General features: G+C 32.9%; 1 protein-coding gene across 2 annotated transcripts in view; it reads right to left on the bottom strand.

Annotated features, from left to right (window-relative positions):
- Window positions 1-14,425, bottom strand: part of jim — a 59,405-nt gene extending 44,980 nt beyond the window's left edge. The window contains exon 1 of one of the 2 annotated variants that reach the window (XM_069036756.1): window positions 13,796-14,425. In XM_069036756.1, coding sequence (XP_068892857.1) covers window positions 13,796-13,883 — 88 coding nt within the window. In that variant the 5' untranslated portion in view covers window positions 13,884-14,425. The remainder of the gene's footprint in view (window positions 1-13,795) is intronic. The other variant, XM_069036755.1, reaches the window with a different exon arrangement.
- Between the last annotated feature and the right edge of the window lie 7,751 nt (window positions 14,426-22,176).

Consider the following 22,176-nt stretch of genomic DNA (forward strand, 5'->3'; position numbering starts at 1 on the left):
TTATTTGCTTTCGTTCTATTAAACTCGGTTCTTTTTTGAACCACCATTTGTTGTTTACTTTATGACTTCTGCCCAATAATAAATTTGTACCTATTAATATTTACGGTTATACGATGAAAACTTTTATTAAATTCGTTGACATTATTCTTAAGCTACGTTTTTTGACAGTGCAATAATGTGCCAGATTTGACAATAAAATACAGTCGATCAGGTTGATCAGATATTTCGTGTAGAATAATAGTATTTTTGAAAACCAAGCAACGGCTCTATTCGTTCTGTTCTTCCCTAGTTCATCCGCGCTTGATTAACGGGATTGGTGGATTTGATATTCTCATAATTCGATTAAAAAACCAGATAAGAAAAAAGAATCAATCGTCCCTGTCCCTGTATTATTGCTGTCGGCACAAGTCAGTTTCCTCTGGGGCGTGAGTTATGCCACACCCTGTATAAATTTTGTCTAAGGGAATAAAAAAAAGATATGCATTCATTAAACTAATATTCGCTGTCGGCAAAGTTACTATCTAATCTCCTGATGACAACAAACGATATATATATTAAAGAGATAATATTATGCAAATCTATTTTTAACAGTAATTATCATACAAAAGTCATCACTTTCTGCTTGCACAAATGGTTAATAATGATGACCTTAAGTCTGTATATAAACTAACGACCAGACAAATTGCACTGTTGGTAGATCCCGTAACCAATTTATTATGTGTATTATAAAAAACGTTTAACTCTATTTTTATCCCACAATTATTCGCAAAATTATTATTATTAACAATTAGGATTATCAGGTACCAAAATGTCCTGGTGACGTTTAAATCTTCCATTAATTAATTAATTAATATAAGGGAGACGACCTCAAATGATAAATTATTAAAATTATCGGTTTACGTTTTTATTTCACTATCCCTATTTAACAACAACTTTTAAGATGTTTTGCAAGTAAAGCTAAAACTTGTTAAACGCATTTTGTAACTTTAAAGCAGGTATTTACAACTACAAACATCCAAATAATTCCCTGTAAAAATATCAATGTACTCGTATTAGATATAAGAACGTAGTTAAGTGACCGCTCCAACAACAAAGTAAAGTATTAACTTCATACTATACCGGGTGATTCAGATTGGTATTCGCGCCCCTACATCTTTTTTGTTTTAAGAAAAAAGTATGGCAAACCATATATATTTGTAAATCGCTTGTGAAGCTACAATAGATGATGTTGTCAAATCTTCTCTACGATGACATATGTCAAAGTTTAAGACAGTCAACTTTTTTTTTAAATAGTACACTATACATTTCTTAGCCTATTCTTGTAAAGCTTTTTTTCTACATTTGAATGTGTACAAAAAGTTGACACTTACATCAGAAAAAAATCGAGAAAAAAAATATATGATTTAATTTATTCGAAAGCGTTATATTCTAAAAAGAACTAGTTAGCCAAACATTTGTAAATTCGCATTATGTTGGTTCCTTGAATGTCACTATTTACAAGACTACCACGTAGCCAAAAAATAAAATTATTTGACCTTGTTTGTTACAGCCTCGGGTGCGCCTCGGCCAGAAAACTAAGACTCGGACGAAATACCAAATCCATACTGAATTTACTATGCTAAATTCGCGTTATGTTGGTTCCCTGCATCTCATTATTTTAAGAATTACATAGCTAAAAAATAAAATTATTTGACCGTGAAATACCCAATCCATCCTGAATTTATTTTATTCGAATATTAGAATTTACACTTATTCGAATTTTAATAGTCAGCTATTCAAATAAGTATTCGAATAATTCGAATACGATTCTCAAGACTCATCATGTCATTCATGCGCTATCAAAATTCAACTACATATTTTCATCGTGTATGCATTCAAATCGGTATAGTCAGGAAGAAGTTAGGTTTCGAAGCCAGATGTTATCATCGTTATTTATTTAAATGTAGGTTATAACATAGCTATTTATTTAAATGTAGGTACTTTAATAATTGACGCTATTAATGTCAAAATTCAATTGTCTCCATGGCTAACTAGCTCTTTTTAGAAAATAACGCTTTCGAATAAATTAAATCTTTTTTTTTTCTCGATTTTTTTCTGATGTAAGTGTCAACTTTTTTTACACATTCAAATGTAGAAAAAAAAGCTTTACAAGAATAGGCTAAGAAATGTATAGTGTATTATTTAAAAAAAAAAGTTGACTGTCTTAACTTTGACATATGTCATCGTAGATAAGATTTGACAACGTCATCTATTGTAGTTTCATAAGCGATTTAGAAATATATATGGTTTGCTATACTTTTTTCTTAAAATAAAAAAGATATAGGGGCGCGAATACCAATCTGAATCACCCGGTATATGTACATACTCGTATGTACTATTCCGGACATGGAATCTTGGCCACAACTGACATTTAACTGACAAATATGTGTGAACTGCCCTTTATTAAATATAACCCAACTTTTGACTCGATAATGCCATTTCCCTGCTTTTTTGATGTCAGAAGAAAAACTTCAAAGTGAGTTTTAATAATTTTCACTTATTAATGACACTAATGGTTGGTTTACATCATGTTTTTTAGAAATGTCAAAAAAATGTTCACCTCTATAACGAACAATACAATAAAATAAAATACCTAGGGGCCAGTTTGCAGAAGCGAAATTAAGTTAATCTTAATCAAATGCGAGATTAACTGAACACGTGATCAGATTGAACCAATCGAAGTTTCGCATTCATGGGTTAATCGCGCATTAAAATTTCATTCGAATTAAATATTTAATTCTCTTTCTATAAACTGGCCCCTCAGACTGTTTTTTAATTAATTGATTTTGTAATGTTATTATACAGGCTGTCTTATAAAAAACGGCCCACAGCCTGTAAATATGTATATTTACCTTTTGAAAAGCTAGATGAAAAAGAGGTTAATTCAAGGTTAGTGCTCAATGATTTATCACGATTTTAATTTAATAAACAACATTTTAGCGTCTGTAATATTAAATAATAATGACTTATTTTTCAATAGATCAAATGTACGGAGTGGCCATAGGATTTTACATGCTAATTTTTCAACCCCTGGTAACTTTTGTCCTCATGAAAATATTCAACCCAGTAGTAAAGTTGTGGGATATGATGATGTATTGAAACAATTTCAATTTAATAACCAGAAGCAAGGAATAAGCCAGCAAAAAGACGTTTATTGAATTCCGTTTGTTTCAATTTTAAATTTTCAATAAGCTAAAATTTGTAATTTTGATATGTAATTGATTGTTTATCTCGAAAAAGCTTTATCGGCATCAAATGAGTATATCTCTTTCACGTAAAACAGGCTGAACATTTTGCAAATGAGCTTAAAATTTATGAAGATAAACTCACTACCTTGTCTTTAGTTTAGAAAGTCTGAAGATGCTTTGTGCCCCCAAGTCCCCAAGAGCGTTATCCAAGATACAGTGTTCCAAATAGCAAAAGATATATACTCGTAACATTGACCCAAAAATTCTCAAAATTGACTGGACAATAAAAAGTTATCAAGATCGAATATCTTTGTAAAATTTTGCACGGAGACATTTTTCTTACGCGAAGTTGATTATTTTCGCTAGATCTACGACTACTGACTTTGTATGTACAGAGTGAGTCAAGTTTTACCGCCCGCACGATTAACCCTATTAAAAAATTTGTAAAAATTACGAAACTTGAGGGTTATATTCTCTTGATATAAGGCTTCAAATGTGTGCAATCAAATTTCCCTTATCACTTCATTCAGAGCCATAACATTTAAAAAATCGAAATTGAGCAAAAAAAAGTTTTTCTATAATTGATTCAAAAAATTGATATTCACGGATTGTTATCCATGCGTGAAGTGGGTCATTTTCTTAGTGCATTTTTTTTACATTTAGGCAGAATATAGCCTAAGGGAGTCCGTTTCGGCTCAGGGACGCGAGGGTCGCGGGTTCGATTCCGACCCAGGGCGAAATTTAAAATAATAATTTAAAAAAAAAAAGGCTATATTCTGTCTCGTGATTCGGAAGTCACGTTAAGCCATTGGTCCCGGTCTATTGAGTTGGTCATCATGCCCCTCATAGATTTGTAAACCAGTCCTAGACTGTGTAACAAATTTTTATTTTAGTTCTATAGAAACAATACATAACAGTGTGTGAAATGCGATTTCACGCACATAACTTTTTCTGTTTTTCACTTCACGCACTGTTTTTATTAGTTACGTCACTGGTTGTTATACTTCAGATTTTCTTCAAAAATTTGAATTTTAAAATTTGGTTTTGAAAGCAATTACAGAAAAAATATTATTTATATTTCGTGCGTGAAGATGGTTTTTGTGCATTCAAAGGCTTTTACTGCCTCGACCTGCGTCTTGGCTTAAAAGACCTTTTCATGCACAAAAAACACTCTCTTCACGCACTTAATATAAAAATAACTATTTCGTACACACTCATAATTCACAATTAATTCAAAGAACACATTTATGAAATTCGCATCAAAAGAAAATTATTCGTTTTTGAATTATTCCAATTTTAATATTAATATGTAACGAAAAATGACCAAGATTTACAACTACAGTTCATAAATAAAAACCTCATTGTTGGGGTAAACAGCCAACAAACATCTGATGAGAACTTTTCTAGTAATTTTTAAGTCCGTTAAACTTCCAAAAATTGGTCCACAAATAATAGAGATATAAGATATATAACATAGAGATATAAGAGATATAAAACCTTAGGTGGGGCACCTGTATATACAGGATTATTCACACAATAGTACGAGCTTAACATGCAACCCAATTCACAGGCCGCGTTAGACTCGTACTCTTGTCGTACCCTGTCCATACAGTCTGTTCCAGAACTGCCTCCCCATAGAAAACAGGCGTGTGCCGACAGTAAAAGAGACTCCAAGATGACTAAAATAACTTTTTCTGTAGCTCACATAAAGTTTTCATTTCACCAATCCCAGAAGCTCGTCCTCAGGTATTACTTAAAAAATCTGACAGGTTGCTAGACGGCAAAAATAATTGATATCGCAACAATCAGCGAAAAGTTTACTTGGAATTTTGAGTTCGAAACCCCGGCAACGCAAAATTGCGGTCATCCTACCTTGATGCTGCTCAACTCTGAGTGGTCAAGTTTAGGATGTCTTTTCTGGATTATCGTTTGACATAGGACTTTTTTTTCTTTAAAATTATGATTATCACATTTACCCAAATACTCATTTTTTTCTCTGGGAAGGCAGTTCTGGGACACCTGTAACCTGTATATGTACTATGAGGATATTTAGTTTATTAAATTGTAGGAATGTAGGTGATGTGTGCAACGTAGTTAAGTTGCAGTGAAATGCCTGCGAAGAATCTGACGAAAAATAAGTATAAAGTAGCAGCTAAAATAAAAATGCATCAAATAACGGAACTTAAGACGGCAAAAGGAACATATCAATCGGTGTAGACATACGGTTTCATCTCCAAAACTGACTTGACTCAGTTACAAATTGTCTTGATCACATGATATTTTTATAAACATATACCGAGTGCTTCTTTTTAATATAATATCTTATAAATCATAATTTAAAGCTAAAAAATTATGCTCAAAAGTGGAAGTACTATTCCGGTCAAAAAAATTCGTCCACCCTTTTCCTGTCACTTCACAAAAATTGGGTGTAGTTTAACGTTTATTGTCATTATGATTGACGTTTGCAAACTAAATTTGAAATTTATTACTATCACCCATAAGAACATGGACACAATTTGATTGACACGTGAACTTGTGAAGTGAGGTTATTCGTTCCTAAAGGCTGCTTTACGAGTACAGCATACGTGAGTGGAATGACAGTTGTGGACGAAATTTTTTGTCCGCCATTGTAATTACTTTTAGTGTAAACGCTACGAATCATTTCACCAAAAACTGTGGTATCAACTTTATTATTTAGTTATTATTGTTATTATAGTCCATATAATACCCCAAGTCAGTAAAATGAAAGCATATATTTTTAATTATACAATTTATGTGCATGATAATATGTTATGCATAATATATCAAAATGTGTGTCAAAAAGGATGGATAGGCGTTTTAGTAGCATAGCATGGCTTAACACAGACCCAGATAAAGAAAAAACTCCCAGAAAGTGAAAATGAAAATGGCAGCAACGCAATAGGTAACTAAAAACTACCGTATGTACATATTTGTCAGGGTTACTTTTTTTTTTCTTTTAATTGTTGGTCAAAACGCCTAATAACATTCACACTGGAATTATTATTTACCTAGCAACATGGTCACTGGTCAGATTTCTTTCAAAAATTTCAATTTTAAATTAAGTTTTGAAAGCAATTATAGAAAAAATATTGTTTATATTTCGTGCGTTCAAAGGGTTTTACTGCCTCGACCTGGGTCTCGTCTTAAAAGACCTTTTCATGCAGAAAAAACACTGTCTTCACGCACTTAGTATAAAAATAACTATTTTTTTGAGAGTAAATTGAGCTGTAATGGTATTTGTCATAATAATTTTCAAATCTGATTATAATAAGTTACTACTAACAATATTTAGAATATGTACATGAATATATCGGGTGTTCATTTAAATTTATCCTCAAAGAAGGCGTTGAAGAGTCGATTGTGAACACACCACGGATTACAAATCACGGATCGGCTGTTTAAATCTCACCTCACTTTCTGCGTTGTTTGTGTTTTTACTCTGCAGACGAGTGGTGCGTTCACAATTGACTCTTCAACGACAACTTTGAGGATAAATTTAAATGAACACCCGATATATGCAAGTGTTGTAACCCTTGAACAAGTTTTCAAAATTAAAAAATATAGGTACCTACAAATATACAAAACCGATTTAACCTTCGTGTGCCTTAGCTCAACAAGGTTATCAACTGGCGAGCAAAGAATGTGTTGACAATACTTTAATTGGAGTGTAAGGTTCCACAATTAAATTCACAATCGAATAAAAGCAGTTGCAACTTATTATTTTTATGCTACAATTATTTTAAAATGTTGCCACTGCAGCGATAAGCTAAATTTTGCTTTTAAGTCAGAGATAAGTAACTTAATTTTACTTGTTACCAAAGATATATTGATATTCAAATAATTTAAGTAAAAAACTTGTCCCAAGAAATTTCTGAGACAAGTTGTGAATCCACATTCACACATTTAAGCACGTAGGTAATAGTTATTTATGTATTAAGGGCATGATCAGGAGATTATGGCATGAGGGAATGTTTAAAGCCCGAGGAACGAGGGCTTTTAAATTCCCGAGGGCCATAATCGACAATTATGCCCGTGTTACATACAATGTTTTATTCTATTTTATAATTTCTAAAAGATTCAAACAAATATTTAGTATTCCTTAAAGGAAATCAACTAAAAGTTGTGTTCAACCGTCAATTGTTGTGCTTTTTTAAAGCGTAGATTAATTGGAGTATGTTGACAGCTAACCTAAAATTTAAAGCCAAAAAGATCTTTCTTTTTTTCTCTCTTTGCAATGTTTTACATTAAAAATTGAATAACTTAACGATTCCTATTCTCGAACCAAATATCTAAGGACACCCTTTGCTGAAAACAAACATGTTCAATTATGTCCCGATTAAACATAAACAAATATCTTTCGTATCAAACGGTGGGAAATTCAAACTTTACACTGTTCTGAACGGTTTAATTTTTCCAACGCCTACTCAGCCCAGGATTTCATTTGAACGCCCGATATATAATGTATGATTTTCTTTAATAAAATAATGTTTGATACCATTTTTTGAATAATTACCGTTGCTTGGCAGATTTTTGACAGATCTGTGCCATAAAGGCCAATTCATGCCCTCATCTGAGGGCATATAAAGACGATTATTGACTAAAATAGAATAAAATCTCTTGTTGATCCATGTATTCTGAAGATAATTTAATAGACTGGAGTCCAAGTCGGAGCAGTTTCTTAGGTATTGTATACCCAGATTTATTGTTACATTTCAATATGTAACAGCTTTTCTCATATGTTAAATACCTACTAAAATGAAAGATTTTTGAGATAATTTTTCCTGGGTTTAATTAAATCAAAAGTATAGAATAAAAACAAGAAAATAAAAAATTGTGACCGAAATAATTTTAACAATGGCGAATTTGATCAAAATGATCATAAAATGTGTAGAATACCTAACGCCATTTAATAGAAATAAAGGAATAATTGATGACTTATTTTTATTTTCTAGTTTTGTGTGTGTTACGGTCTAAACACGAAATACTGGCATTATCAATGGCCGGTCAATATTAGTATTGACCAAACAGCTCTTTGGCCCATATTCGAAATAGTAATAAATGATACATATTTTGAGTTTGGGCCGGCCAGTATAAATAATAGCTACTTAGATCTGGCTAAAATTAAAATAAAACAAAGTAGCGGATAATTAAACCCCGTGAATCTAATTACATACTATTGTAATATTGTAAAACAAAGCTTACTTTTCTTAGCCAATAGAATGTCTACTTTACTATTAAACTTTACTTTCATAGCTTCCATTTTATTATCACTCGTAGAGGTCTTGCATATTCTTATGGGCTATGGGTCATGTCTGCTCAAATGACGACAAGCGGTCTCAAGTAGGCGCTACAAACCGACTGGAAAAGATCGTCTCTCTCGTCTATTTAGTATTTAGTATTTAGTATGTAGTATTTTAATTTGAAAGTAATCGACGTTTTCAGTTTTCATTTAAAGATTTTTCACTGGTTTATCGTTCCGCCTTTGCGCAGATATTTCCAAGGTCACATCCCATGAGAGAATCCAAGACCCTTAACTGCTTTAACTCAAAAAATACACCATGTGCACGACGTAGACACAATTCGACTCTTTGTACAGGGTGTCTCAGCTAAGATTTTCGAGCCTAATATTTCGATTATTTTCCAACCGATTTTTGTGAAATTTAAAACATAGATATTTTAGATATTTTAGATATTTTAGAGTAAAAATCCCGTTAATGCAATAACCGAAGTGTTAAAAACGTAATTTTTATATGCCTTTTTAAAATGTTGAATTACTTAAGATTTATATCAAAAAATTGATCGTCAAAAAAAAATGCTGTAAGGAGAAACTCGTCCTTGAAAGACGTCTGGTTTGCAAGAAAAAAGAAAAAACTGTGTTAAACGTGGCTGCAGATGCAAAAACGTAGACGCGTATGAAACAAACGCGCACTATCGCCGAATTTTGGTCACCCCTCTTCTGACAAACGCAGGTGACATATTTGACGTTTATATTTCTAACTTTGCAAACACTTAGAAAGATAAAGACAACATTTGGACGTAATTTATTATACTGGATGCTTTAATTCTTCCATAAAGGAAATTCCATAAAGGTAATTTAGTTCACGTACGCTTCCTGTGTTTTCAAATAAATTGACGACTCTCTGAACCTTAAATTTTGTAAAGCCTACATTTCGGAGAATTACGACATAGGCAAAAAAAAATTCCTTTTTCAAAAATATAAAAATTTCTGCCATTATTTGCCATTATTTTCAATACACAAATTACACAATTTGACTTTTCTAATAAAGCGCGCCCACTTTTGACAGATTTTAAGGGGTGTAGAAAATGTTGCTTGGCAATTAATCATCAATTGTTTCAAAAGGTAACTGCTCAAATACCTTCAAAATTTAGATCAAATTTTTAACAACAAAATCTAATCTTTTCGCTGAATCAGACGAGTGATTTATTTAATTGTTTGTGTAAACACCTATTTCTTAATGTTTAACAATCTAATAATAATTGCGCTTAATTTCCAATAAAGAAAACATTTCTTAAAATTACATTTTTTAACTTGAGGTAATTTTATTATCACTAATTGAACCTTTACCCTCAAAGATATCTGTATTTTATTAAATTTCATAAAAATCCGTTGGCAAATAACCGATATATTAGGCTCGAAATTCTTAGCTAGGACACCTGTAGAAATGGCCGAATCACGTGTGTCCTTATGTATAATGGCTGGCCTAAACTCGAAATACTACAGACGGTACAATTTTGTCGGGTTTAGACAACCTGAACTGGCCGATTCGGATAATAGCCGACCAATACTGATAATGAACAATTTCGAGCTTGGGCCGTAACATTAAGGCTAGGGCCACACTACAGACTTTTCATCGGCCGACAGTTTAGTTGGTTGCTTAATAAGTATGAGGACTTATGTGAGTGCGCACACTAAAGCGATTGTAGTCGGCCGACAGATTGATCGAAAACAGTTTAGTTTACCTGGTGGGCGCGGAAGCTACCCAATAGGACTAAATTATCGGCCGATTATTTAGTCTGTAGTGTGGCCCTAGCCTAAATGCAGCCAGCAATACGTTTTTCATTCATAACTTGATCCAAAAACATGAATTATTTAAAAGTTTTGTATGGTTAGGACATCCTTTACAAAAGTCTCAATTATAAACATTTTAAAATGGCAGCAATCCACAGTATTTTTTTAATTTAAGAAACTGATTCTTAAATAAAAAATATTTCAGAATGATACAAAAAGGAATTGTCAAGTGATTGTCAATAATGCCAGGAATGTTCAGATTTCATGGTAAATACATAAAGGTATAACATCAAATTATAACTGAATCAACGTATTGCTGGCTGCATTTAAATTTCATTAGGGTCAGAAAGTTATGTGAATCAGTCTTTATATTAATTTTAATGAACATAATTATTATAGCTGCATAACATACATAATTATCATTGCATGTAATAATAGTTGGCAATTGATAATATAATATACAAGGTTATGTTTCAGGGTGTCAGTCTGATTAAGAAATATTTTTGAATTAGGCTGTGATATAACGCAATCTTCAGGATTTCAGAGTGAGTAATGCAGCACTACTATTTTTGATCAAATTTTATATTATTTTACCAATAATCATTGATTATTATTATACATTATGCATAATAATTGTAATAATCGCAAATAATCATAAAATCCAGCAACAACTTTGTAGTAAACTTGAGTGACAAAAATTTGAAATTATTACTTTCTTCAGCAAATAACTTGTTAAGAGTAAATTTATACCAATATGTATGTAGGTAGTACATTTATAAATTTTAAGACATAAAAGTAGAATCGGGCATTGATATTGATATAACATGTCCTAAGGCCTAAAATGACCACAGGTCACAAGTAAAATAAAATGTTTAGATTATTTACATAAAATTGTCGTCACAGTAAATTAATTCAATTAATTTTACGATTGATTCAAAATTTAATGTTGAATTATTAAAAAATATCTGGCTCTACGTTAATATGACATAATTATGAACCATTTGTAAAATGTCTACGTAATTGTTTTAAGATGACCATGTTGTGGTCATATTATGGTAGTTCGTCATTCATAAATATCAAATTTATTTTACAATATATGTAATGTATTTTTTTATGTTTTTAGTGCATGTTCATTATGTCAAACACATGATAAATTACAATATCTACTTCTCTAGTTGATAATCATCAAGTGATTTCTTTTTGTAATAAAAAACTGCATAAAAAAATGTTATATAAGTGCCCCAAAATTCGGGGAACAACTCAATGGACCAATCTAAATTCATGTTAGAAAATTATGCGCGATTAAGCCATGAATCCGAAACTTCGATTGGTTCAAGCTGATCACGTGTTCAGTTAATCTCGCATTTGATTACGGTTAATTTAATTTCGCTTGTGTAAACTGGCCCTTAGTGTAACAAATACGTCCATATCCTCTACAAAAAAGATCGATTTTTTAAAACATTTTTACCTGATATTTTAATGACTACTTAATAATGTACTACTACGTACTACATATATTCAAACAAAATTACTTAACACATTTTTACTGAAAACATTCAAATTCAGAATATTGTTGAAAATTTTAAATTTAATTAAAGTTCACAGTGAAATTTTAATCAAGAAAATAAGCTTAACCATTTTGCCAAGTTTTTACTTTCTTATTAAAGATATCGATGTTACCTTACTCTTCAAAGTAAAGGCGTATGTTGAAATGAATAAAATAATCTATCAGGCTTAATTTAAAATAATCTGTAGTATTATTATTGCACATGATTAATACGTCTTTTTAAAATACAGAAAGTGAAAAGACGAAAAACAAAGGCCACTACATAATTTAGAATATAATTGTTCTAAAATCAACACCAACGTAGATATTAATTAATACACCAAATAAATACAATTAAGAATATACAGACAGACTAAATGGGATTTACCTACACCATGCAACTTAGAAGTCTGGTATCTAGAACAGACTCATGACAGTCTAAACTGCATTTATTCTTCATTTCTTATCGTAACTGAAGTCATATAATGTATTGTATTGTAACAGATTTTTCGTAAGTACAAGTACATTTTACAGTCTGTCGATTGCAGTAAAAAACAGGTTTGCTTTTACTTCAGCTTTTACCAAGTACAAATGTGAAAAAGTTCAATCTTTTAACAGTCATGAATATTTCGGATTAAATTTAATCAAATGTAAGCTAATTACTAACAATAGCTACATGCATTGTAAATTTAATATTTAATATAATATGAAACATGTATATAAAACTCTGAACCCTTTTACGTGTTGTGTAGGTAGAAGTACATGTGTTCTGCGTTTCCAACAAGAAGTGTCATGAGGAGTTGAATTGAGAATACATTCACGGCGATACCCAATAGCTGTTCTCTGTTTCGTCAATTTTATGATTCATTCTATTATCTTAGAAAGATGTAGTTTTTCACATAGGCAAACAAAAGCTGTAGTTTATAGAAATAAATTAATAAAAGCAAAAAATTCAAATAAAATTTGTTGTGGGAGACAAGAATAAGATAATAAAAATATTTATTCTTAAATATTAATTATATGTACATAATTTCTGCAGATCAAGGTAAATTCTAAATATATGTACAGCAAGTCGCCAATGGATCCATTTTACTTAAATTTTTCGTCAAAAAGACCATTTACGTGATGTACAAATTACAACATACAATAATCGAATCCTAAGAAATTTAAAAAGGACTTTCTAATAATTGAAAATGTCAAAAATGTCACTCATTGAATATATTCGTCCACGATATCAGAAGGACACTAGGTTCTATAAAAACTAACGAGGGGTCTAAGCGACGACACCCATTTAATTTGAAACTATTTAAAGAAAATAATAAATTTATAGTAACAACGGCTCTGATATTTAAAGGATTTTACTGGAGTGCAATGTTAATTGCAGAAACCATATCGAGTCCGACACGTTCGATGTCTGTCTAAAATGTTTCGAACCGGAAATTCTGAAAATATTTTATTCGGTTCACGGTTACTTATTTTCGATATTAATTTTATCTTTTTTTTTGTCTTTTTTTCTATAAATTTTCTTCATTTATGATCATTAAGTCTTAGTTTAAGTGTTTAAGTAACAATTAATCTTGATCGATTTTAGATAAGATAATAACAATAAAAAGAGCAAGTGTTATTTTCACTGAAGACACGATATATTTCTGCTTTAATAATTGGATGCGTGGGCTTCATGCGTGCATGCATAATGCATCATGACCGCAGCAGACAGCAGACAGCATCGCGAAGTCGGCTAAGTTTGCAAATTCCTTTTGTTCGTTTCGGCGTTCCTCTAAAACTGCAATACGCGCAGAAAACAACAAAACAAGAGCGAAGGTATGGGTCAGTACAAGTCTGCGTCCCGATGCCGGGCGTTAGTCCCGACGCGATGCGTGTGTGGCAACAATAAGACAGGAGGAGGAAGAGGAGAGAAGATGCGGACGCAGCACCGTCTGGTGTGGTGTTTTCCGCGGCCGGGGCGCCTACCTTGAGAGATGCAGTACATGATCTGGCGGGGCACCTTGAGGCCGGCGGCCAGACACGCCGCGAAAGACGCGGAGAAGTTGATGGCCATCCCGTCGGAGATCACCGTCGCGTCTTCGAGGAGTATTTCGAGTCACTCACAGGGGGCACGCACCACATGGCACTGGCACTGGGAGCGCGCGCGATGCACTCTTCGGGGGCGATGCAGCGACCGGAGCCTCGGCAGCATCCATTTGGGGCGACGCGGACACGAGCAGCATTAACCGAGTTGGCTGCATACGATTTCGCTCAAGTTTGAGTTCGGTGGCGGGGATGCAGACGCTGGTGGGTCGGCGGAGTCGGAGTCGGTGTCGGCTGCCGACGACCTCATGGCTCGCTGCTGCGATCTCGCGAGATGAGGAGCCCGCGCTGTTGCCGCCGTGCTCTGCCCGTCTGGCTGCACTTCACCACCCACCTCACCCCCTCCGTCCTATGCACGTGCATCGCGCCGGCCTGCTGCACCCGAATCAATATCACACATTATCACAAAAAACTGACCCGACTTGAAGCGGGGCTTTGCACCTTGCCTCGCTCGCCGACTCGCCGAGACGCGCCAGCTAGACTGTGGACTGTCAACTCTAGAACACCACGTCCAAAACTGTCGGTTAGGTGGAGCACACCTAGTGCTGTTCTACATGGTCAGGATCGCATCGTCGACACCTTACACAATAATTTATTCCTTCTGCCCTCACCAGTTTCTCTAGGTCATACGTTAGCCGTCGCTCCTTGTCGATTTGTATCTTCTGTCTACCGGTGAAGGCTGATTTTTCAATCAAAATCGTTTCTTCCTTTCAAACTTTTAACGAAAAACGAGGACATCGCTCCACTACTTCTGTACTGCACAAAGAACAACAAGTTTGGTTTCATCAAACTGTGATGCTCAACAGCACAAGAATTCCACCACGAAAAAAACAAATGATTTGTTCATTATTTCATCGGGAAAACATTAACCACAAGTATCACCTTTTTTTTTGAGGACAATTCATGAAAGTTGAAATACTAACAACATAAAAAAATATTAAGTAAATACTCAGAAAATTACTTTTAGATATAATATTATTTCGTTCTGCTTCTGTTGTTTCTAGTGGTAATCGGTAGACATGCAAAAAATGAAAAGATTTTATTCGAAAACATTCAACGAGTAAAACTAATACTAATATGCAAAATGTTTACAAATAATGTACGTTACGTTATCATCTAATCTTGACGTATGTTGTGATGATTAAGATGAATGTATAACTGCAATAACATTAATAAACCTTGAAAATGAAAAACTCTTCTTCACTACTTTTCTATTCACCTGAAACAAAATTTTTATATTTAAAATGTAAAAAAAAAATCTTTTTCCAAAAAAAAAATTGAAAAACGAAATAATATTCTACCCTAGATATAAGAGAAAGAAAAAACAATTCGAACTTATGCTGTAATTAATGTATTCTAGTGCATTTTGTAATGTTGGGACTGTTGGATTACAAACCTACAATTTAAATTTCCCAATCTCTCGCTGGATGAAGTATACTAGAGTTGATCCACTTTAGGACAAGTAACCACTACCGCAGATTACTAGTTTTGAATTTTTAAGTTTTATGATCTTTGACTCCTTAATAGTTTTGAATTGATGACATATTGAAAGAAAACACCAAACTTATTATTATTATTGTCTATTCCCACCGTTGACCCGGCAGTTAACCGGCATTCAGGCTTAACTTCATCATACGGCCATTGCTTCCACGTAATAACGAACAAATAGATAATAATCATGCAAAGCAATGATAACCACCACCAGTCCAAGTCCAATTTGACTTTTGGCCATCCACCATACTTCTATTGTTACTCAAATAATATTTATTAATTCTGTCAAACTGTTCAAAGACTTAACAACAATAATTCAGGTCTCTAACAAATAAATATTCGTGAGCTAAAGTGTGTCTTATGATGTTAAGGTAGGGCTTACTTCAGCACTCCTCAGAATAACGTAGAGAATTATCAAAATCTGCTTCTTGTTAGTTATGATTTGGATTAATAATTTTTTCGTGAAAATAGTTTATTATAACAAGCAAATAGCAAATCCTTTAATTATACAGACAAAAATTGAAAAAATATGCTGGTTTTTATCTGATTGCTGAAGGAGGCGATATAATATGTAAACAGCGATCAAGTTAATTTGTAATCGAGTTATCCATGAAATTGAAATCGTATGTCGTTACTTGAACTCCAGGCTCCAATAAACACAGGTTAGATTTCGACATATCAATCACAAAAGACATACGGATTCAAATCCATGGATGACTCGATTACAAATTAATTTGATCGCTCGATATATTTGGGTGCAATGTATGTTTCTTTGTAAAAGGTGTTTTTTTTAAATTCGGCGTTGAAGTTGGCGATGAAGAGTCGAATGTAAATGAACCACGCGTCTTAAAAACACTGATTTTTCAAACTGCATATTAAAAACATGCAAAAAGTGAGGTTAGATTTAAACAGCTGATCAGAGTTGTACGTTCACAATCGACTTTTCAACGCCAACTTCTACGCCAAATTAAAAAAAAAACACCCGTTATATTATTTGTACCTTTAAATATTGAAACGGATTTCGCCGGAACTTTCACTGATAGATATTTCGTGAAGATGGAATTTTAACATAAATATTTTGTTGGGGCTTATCATCATCTAATTCGTTTTCGGATTCCGAATGTGTTCTTCACCCTAAAGAATAAATTGCAAAATATAACTACAGACATGCTACTTTGATATTAGCAAGATTCTGACGTGATTTGAAGGTCTGAGTCAGTAAAGTTGCATCGATTATTGCCGAAAAAGAGAAAAATAATGTACCTAGTCGGGTTTTTAAAATTATAATCTTTTATTACGATTTTGAGGAAGTTAATAAAGTATTATACAGGCTGTTTGATGAAAAACGCCTCAACCCATAACTTTTTTATTTATTACCCGATTTCAATGAATAAAAAAATCAAAGATATGGCTTTTCAAGCGCTACAAAACAGCCATACAATATATTTTTTTTTGGCGTTATCTTCAATAGCTAACGATAGTCAACTTTTTTTTTTTTAATGGAGACATGTAGTTTTTTAGGGTTGGTCTGGTAAGTTTTTTTTTTCTGAATCTAATGATGTATTGAAAGTTCATATTTTGTTCATAGCTAACTGAAAAAATATAAAACAATTTTTTGTGGTTCAGCTTATTATAAAATTTTTAAATTGCTGTGAAAAACAATCAGAATACAAAGTACGATAAATGTCATCTAAACGTCAGCTTAGAAATTTTCATCTGCTTTTTCAAACTTTTTTTATTTAAATATAAAATAACAACATTGTCAGTCATGCAGGATAGCAGTCATTTGGCTATTATTTTATGTTCGAGTATAATAAAAATCGTAATTAGTCAAAAACAAAAATTTAGTAGAATAGAAAAAATAATAATAAAACGCTTCAAGATTGCAACCGAAAATTTTCAAACTCACACTTGACATTTGTTGCTATTTGTATTCCAATTGTCTTTCACGGCACACTTGAAAATTTCATAATAAGCTGAACCACAATTAAAAATTGTTTTATTTTTCTCCAGTCGGCTATGGACCAAACGATAACTTTTAATACATCATTAGATTAAAAAAAAAACTTTTCCAGACTGAACCTAAAAAACTACATATGTCCATTTAAAAAAAAAGTTTACTATCGTTAGCTACTGAAATTAACGCCAAAAAAAAAAAATTTATAGCTGCTTCGTAGCGCATGAAAAACCATATCCTTGTTTTTTTTGTTCATTGAAATCGGAAAATACATAAAAAAGTTATGGGTTGAGGCGTTTTTTATCAAACAGCCTGTATTTTATTATTCAACTTAAAAAAAAAGATAGAAGCATAATTTTCCGGATAAGCATCAAGGCTGTAGACTGTAAAATATTTTTATATTTTATGTAAGTATGTATGTACTTTAAAATATTAAAAACTCAACCGCTGTATTTGAAGATAATATGATTAAAATATTTTTGAGGTAAATGTTACTACATATATTAATATCCAATTATATTGGCTCCCCTAATTATTTTCCAACAAAACCTTAAACACAAAAGTAGTACAGTAAAAAATAAATTGTACCTAAATCCTGTTCTAATTATTTTCTAACACCTTCTGGTTCTGCTAGACAAGAAAAATTAAATATTAAAAACCTCCCGATAAAATAGTAATACCCATGACTCCCGACAACAACTAAGTGCATTTTTTGACAAACGTAATGAGTTTGCTGATTTCTCAAAGAATGAACTCTTTTAACAAAGAAGAAAAAGTTAACTTCGTAAAGTGATATTACTCCGGATTGTCTTTTAGAGACATGCAAGCAACATTTCCTGTATTCTATCCGGAGCGACCAGTTCCAAGTTTGACATGTCAAATATCATACATTGTCATCTTTGGTTGTCACCTCGGTTACACTTCCCAGCTATTGCTATTTTGACAAATTCTTTAATTCTTGTTTCCATTATTGTGTACTTCCGGAAGATGTTAAAAAACAAAACACATTAGAATTGGGAACCATTTTTAAAACTCTACAACTTTTGTATTTAAGGCTTTGTTCTAAAATAATTAGGGGAGCCAATATCCGAGAATTTTTACTTTTACACGTAAAGTGCCTATGTACCAAAATCCATTCTACACCCAGTATGTATTTCTTAAATAATATCTTAAAAGCACATTCTGAAGGATTGTTATGAGTCATGTCAACTAAATAGGATTTAGTTTGATATGATTATTTTCCTATGGTGAGTTATTTAAAGTTTAAAGAATATTTAAAATTCACTTTATTTTTAACCTAACTTGAGATTTTATTTAAATTGTGAGATATAAGCTCTAATAAATATAGAATAATGAAAATCTATCTTATAATTCTTATTTTGAAATAAATATTCTACAGAATTCCATCATAATTGTTGAACTGTGTTATATTTTACTCAAAATAAAATGGTTTTACGAGCCATGTCAAGATTATGTTTTCCAGAATTTATTTGGCTCTAAGAAAAATTCTAAATCCAGATTGATCAACTGTAACGACTATTTGAAAATAATAATGTCAGTTCTTTGGCTGATAGACCTAGGGCCAGTTTATAGAAAGAGAATTAAATATTTAATTCGAATTAAATTTTAATGCGCCATTAACCCATGAATCCGAAAATTCGATTGGTTCATTCTAGTCACGTGTTCAATTAATTTCGCATTGCATTACGATTAACTTAATTTCGCTTCTGTAAACTGGCCCTTAATCTACAATGGCTAGTCTCCGCTTATCCTTAAGAGATTTATAATAAAAGCAATGCACAATCCGTTGCAGGAAGCTGAACATTAGAACATCACTACTTGTTTGTTAGTATAAAATCCTATATTATAAACATATTGAAAACTAAGTTATTGTAAATTAATTTTCATATATAATATACCAAGGGACAGATATATTGCCGGAAATTTTTTCGAGCAGTCCTCACACATGAGTGTTTGTAGCAAGAAAATTACACGAGGGCGCCAGCCTGAGGGTAATTTTGAGCGACAAACACGAGTGTTGGACTGCAAGAAAAAATTTCTGGCGAGATATATCTGTCCCGAGGTATATTCGGAAGAGAATCGCCCGAAAATTTTTTTCCCTAGGTCAATTATATCGGAAATTTTCCCTAGGGAAAATTTCCGCTTAATTAAATTGTGATTGGTTGCTATTCAAACAATTCGGAGTTGTGATTTGTCAATATAAATCATGTGACATTTGAGGGCGATTCTCATTCAAATAAGGTACCGTTTATTATAAAATATACAAATTTTTCAAATTACAATATTAGTAGGTATAGTGTACATATACTTAAAATAACATTTTCAAGTTACGTGTCGCTGGTTTAACTTCACGACATCCGAAGTCCGCAAGTGAGTTACAAAATACATAGTAGTTTGCTTCAGTCCAGAGTACACTAGAACAAGCAAGTGGGAGAAGTTGTGTTGTTTGTCAACAAATCATTTCAGAAGTTTGAAGGACTTCCATTCCCACATTTAGTCTTATTGGGGCAACAACGAAGGGATAAATTGTGTCAAACTATGCGTAGGTCATGTAGAAGGAATCGGAAACTGAAAACGATCTATGTCAAATAGTTATTTTATAACAATCAGCCAGAACTTTATACAACATAATAATGTAATTGCTGTCGTTCCAGTAACTACTTCTCTTTGATGTCATAAAAAAGCTAAATAATAATTAAATGTTTGATAAGTACTTACTCCTAAATATAATCAATTTTAATTGAATTGTCTGGGTACCTCCTTCCATAGTTTATACTAATTTTCCATCTAGGTATTGAAATCTATACATTGTCCTGAAAATAATAATAATTGGAAATTGCAACCAATTATGTTACGAATAATGGTGTCGAGTTTTCATCAGTTTCCGAGTTTTTTTTTTTCAAATTGGTAACTATTGTTGAGGAAGTTTTAAATTTGTAATGTTCATGAATATTGTAGATATTATTATTTAACGACGTGCCGATAAAAATGCACCACGAAGAAGGGGTCAAATTACAAAGTTAAAATTTTCACAGTTCAATATATAATTGATTTGTTTCATTTTGGAAAAAAAATATAGAAATTAAAGGAAAAAAAATAATAATTTGTCACTTCACCTAACTAGCTGTGGCATGCCCCGAATAAGATGATCGATCTTTTCTTGAAGTATCTCATCACAAGCTTGCTGTAGGTGACGACGCAGCTCCTCCAAACTGTTTGCTAGTTGACCAAAACGTCGACCCATGATATCGCACACATGTACTATGGGACTTAAATCCTATGAACGAGTTGGCCAAGGAATAATTTCTACGTCTGCTTGTTGCAGAAAGGTCCTATTAATTTGTGCGATATGGGATCGGAAATTATCTTACTGGAAAACTACTCCAGGGTGTTCATTTATCAAATGTAACAGAACGGTTCTTAAGATCATCGATATATCGATTCGCATTTAAACTGTCTCTCCGATAAAGACCCAGTGCCAATGGAATCCCATACGATAACACCTGGTGTTACGCCGCCATGGTCCCGTACAGTAAACTCCAAATTGCGTCTCTCTCCACTGAATCTTCTAACCAGTACACGGTGGTCATTTTACCACAAACAAATTCGGGATTCGTCATTAAACATGACTTGATCCCATTCTTGCCCAACTGTTGCCTTTCTTGACACCACTGAAGTCTCGCTGCTTTATTGCAATTGTGTCAGTAGTTCGGATTGGCACCCATTGTCTTAGGTCTCTTCTCTTACTCGATCCACGCCAATTGTAGCTGAAGGGTGAAACCTATATCTTACAGCCAATTAACTGAGACGCTGATCTTCACGTTCGTTTATTCTTCTAGGGCGTCCATTTCCTGGTCGACGGTGTTGGATGCCTTCTTCAGACCACGAAGAATGGATTTGGTTCAAACGCCGCGCTATTTCACGGAACGAGAAACCCTCTTCGTGCATGTCGACAATTCGCCCCCTTTCAAAGTCAGACAGTTTCTGAAAACGCTGTCTTCAGGCAATTCCAGGCATTGTTCGCGATTAACGCTTTATGTTTTCGCACAAAATACAGACTATTTCTGTTTCTGGCTACATATTTGGTTACATTGAACACAAAACCTCTTAATTTGACGAACGTCGCAACTACTCGTATGTGTATTCTGTAAAATCTTAAGTTACATATATTATTTTTTTTATGTTGAAGGTCTTAAATGCACACCAAGACAATTTTAAAATCATAGAAGATGTTGAAAATGTTGACCACCTTTATCGATACATTTTATACCTCTATGATCAAAATGTCTCATCACATTTTCCAACATCATCAAATTATTGTTAATTTCCATTATTTTATGTTGAATTCTTTGCTGTAGGTCTTCTTTCATCAAAAAGTCAGCCAACTTGATGAACTCTTCATTTGAACACCCGTTGTTTATACCTACTGTATGTATGTATTGGGTGATTCAAAATTATTGTGGATATGTATGGCAACTACAACTATTGGGTGATTCAAAATGATTGTGGCCAAGTATGGCAACTATGCACGAAAATGTATGTGGCAACTGTGTGAATTGGGTAGAGTTGACATTTGTATGACATTTCATAAGCGTGCATTTGATTTTTTCAATTCCATTACACACATTGATTTGACAACTTACAAAATTGCGCGACTATGAACTGTCAAGGAAATGTCAACTCTACCCTACCCACACAGTTGCCACATAAATTTTCGTACATAATTGCCATACTTGGCCACAATCATTTTGAATCATCCAATATGTACGGAAATGTATATGGCAACTGTGTGGGT

This window comes from Tenebrio molitor, chromosome 1 (assembly GCF_963966145.1).
Source record: "Tenebrio molitor chromosome 1, icTenMoli1.1, whole genome shotgun sequence".
Classification (NCBI taxonomy): domain Eukaryota; kingdom Metazoa; phylum Arthropoda; class Insecta; order Coleoptera; family Tenebrionidae; genus Tenebrio; species Tenebrio molitor.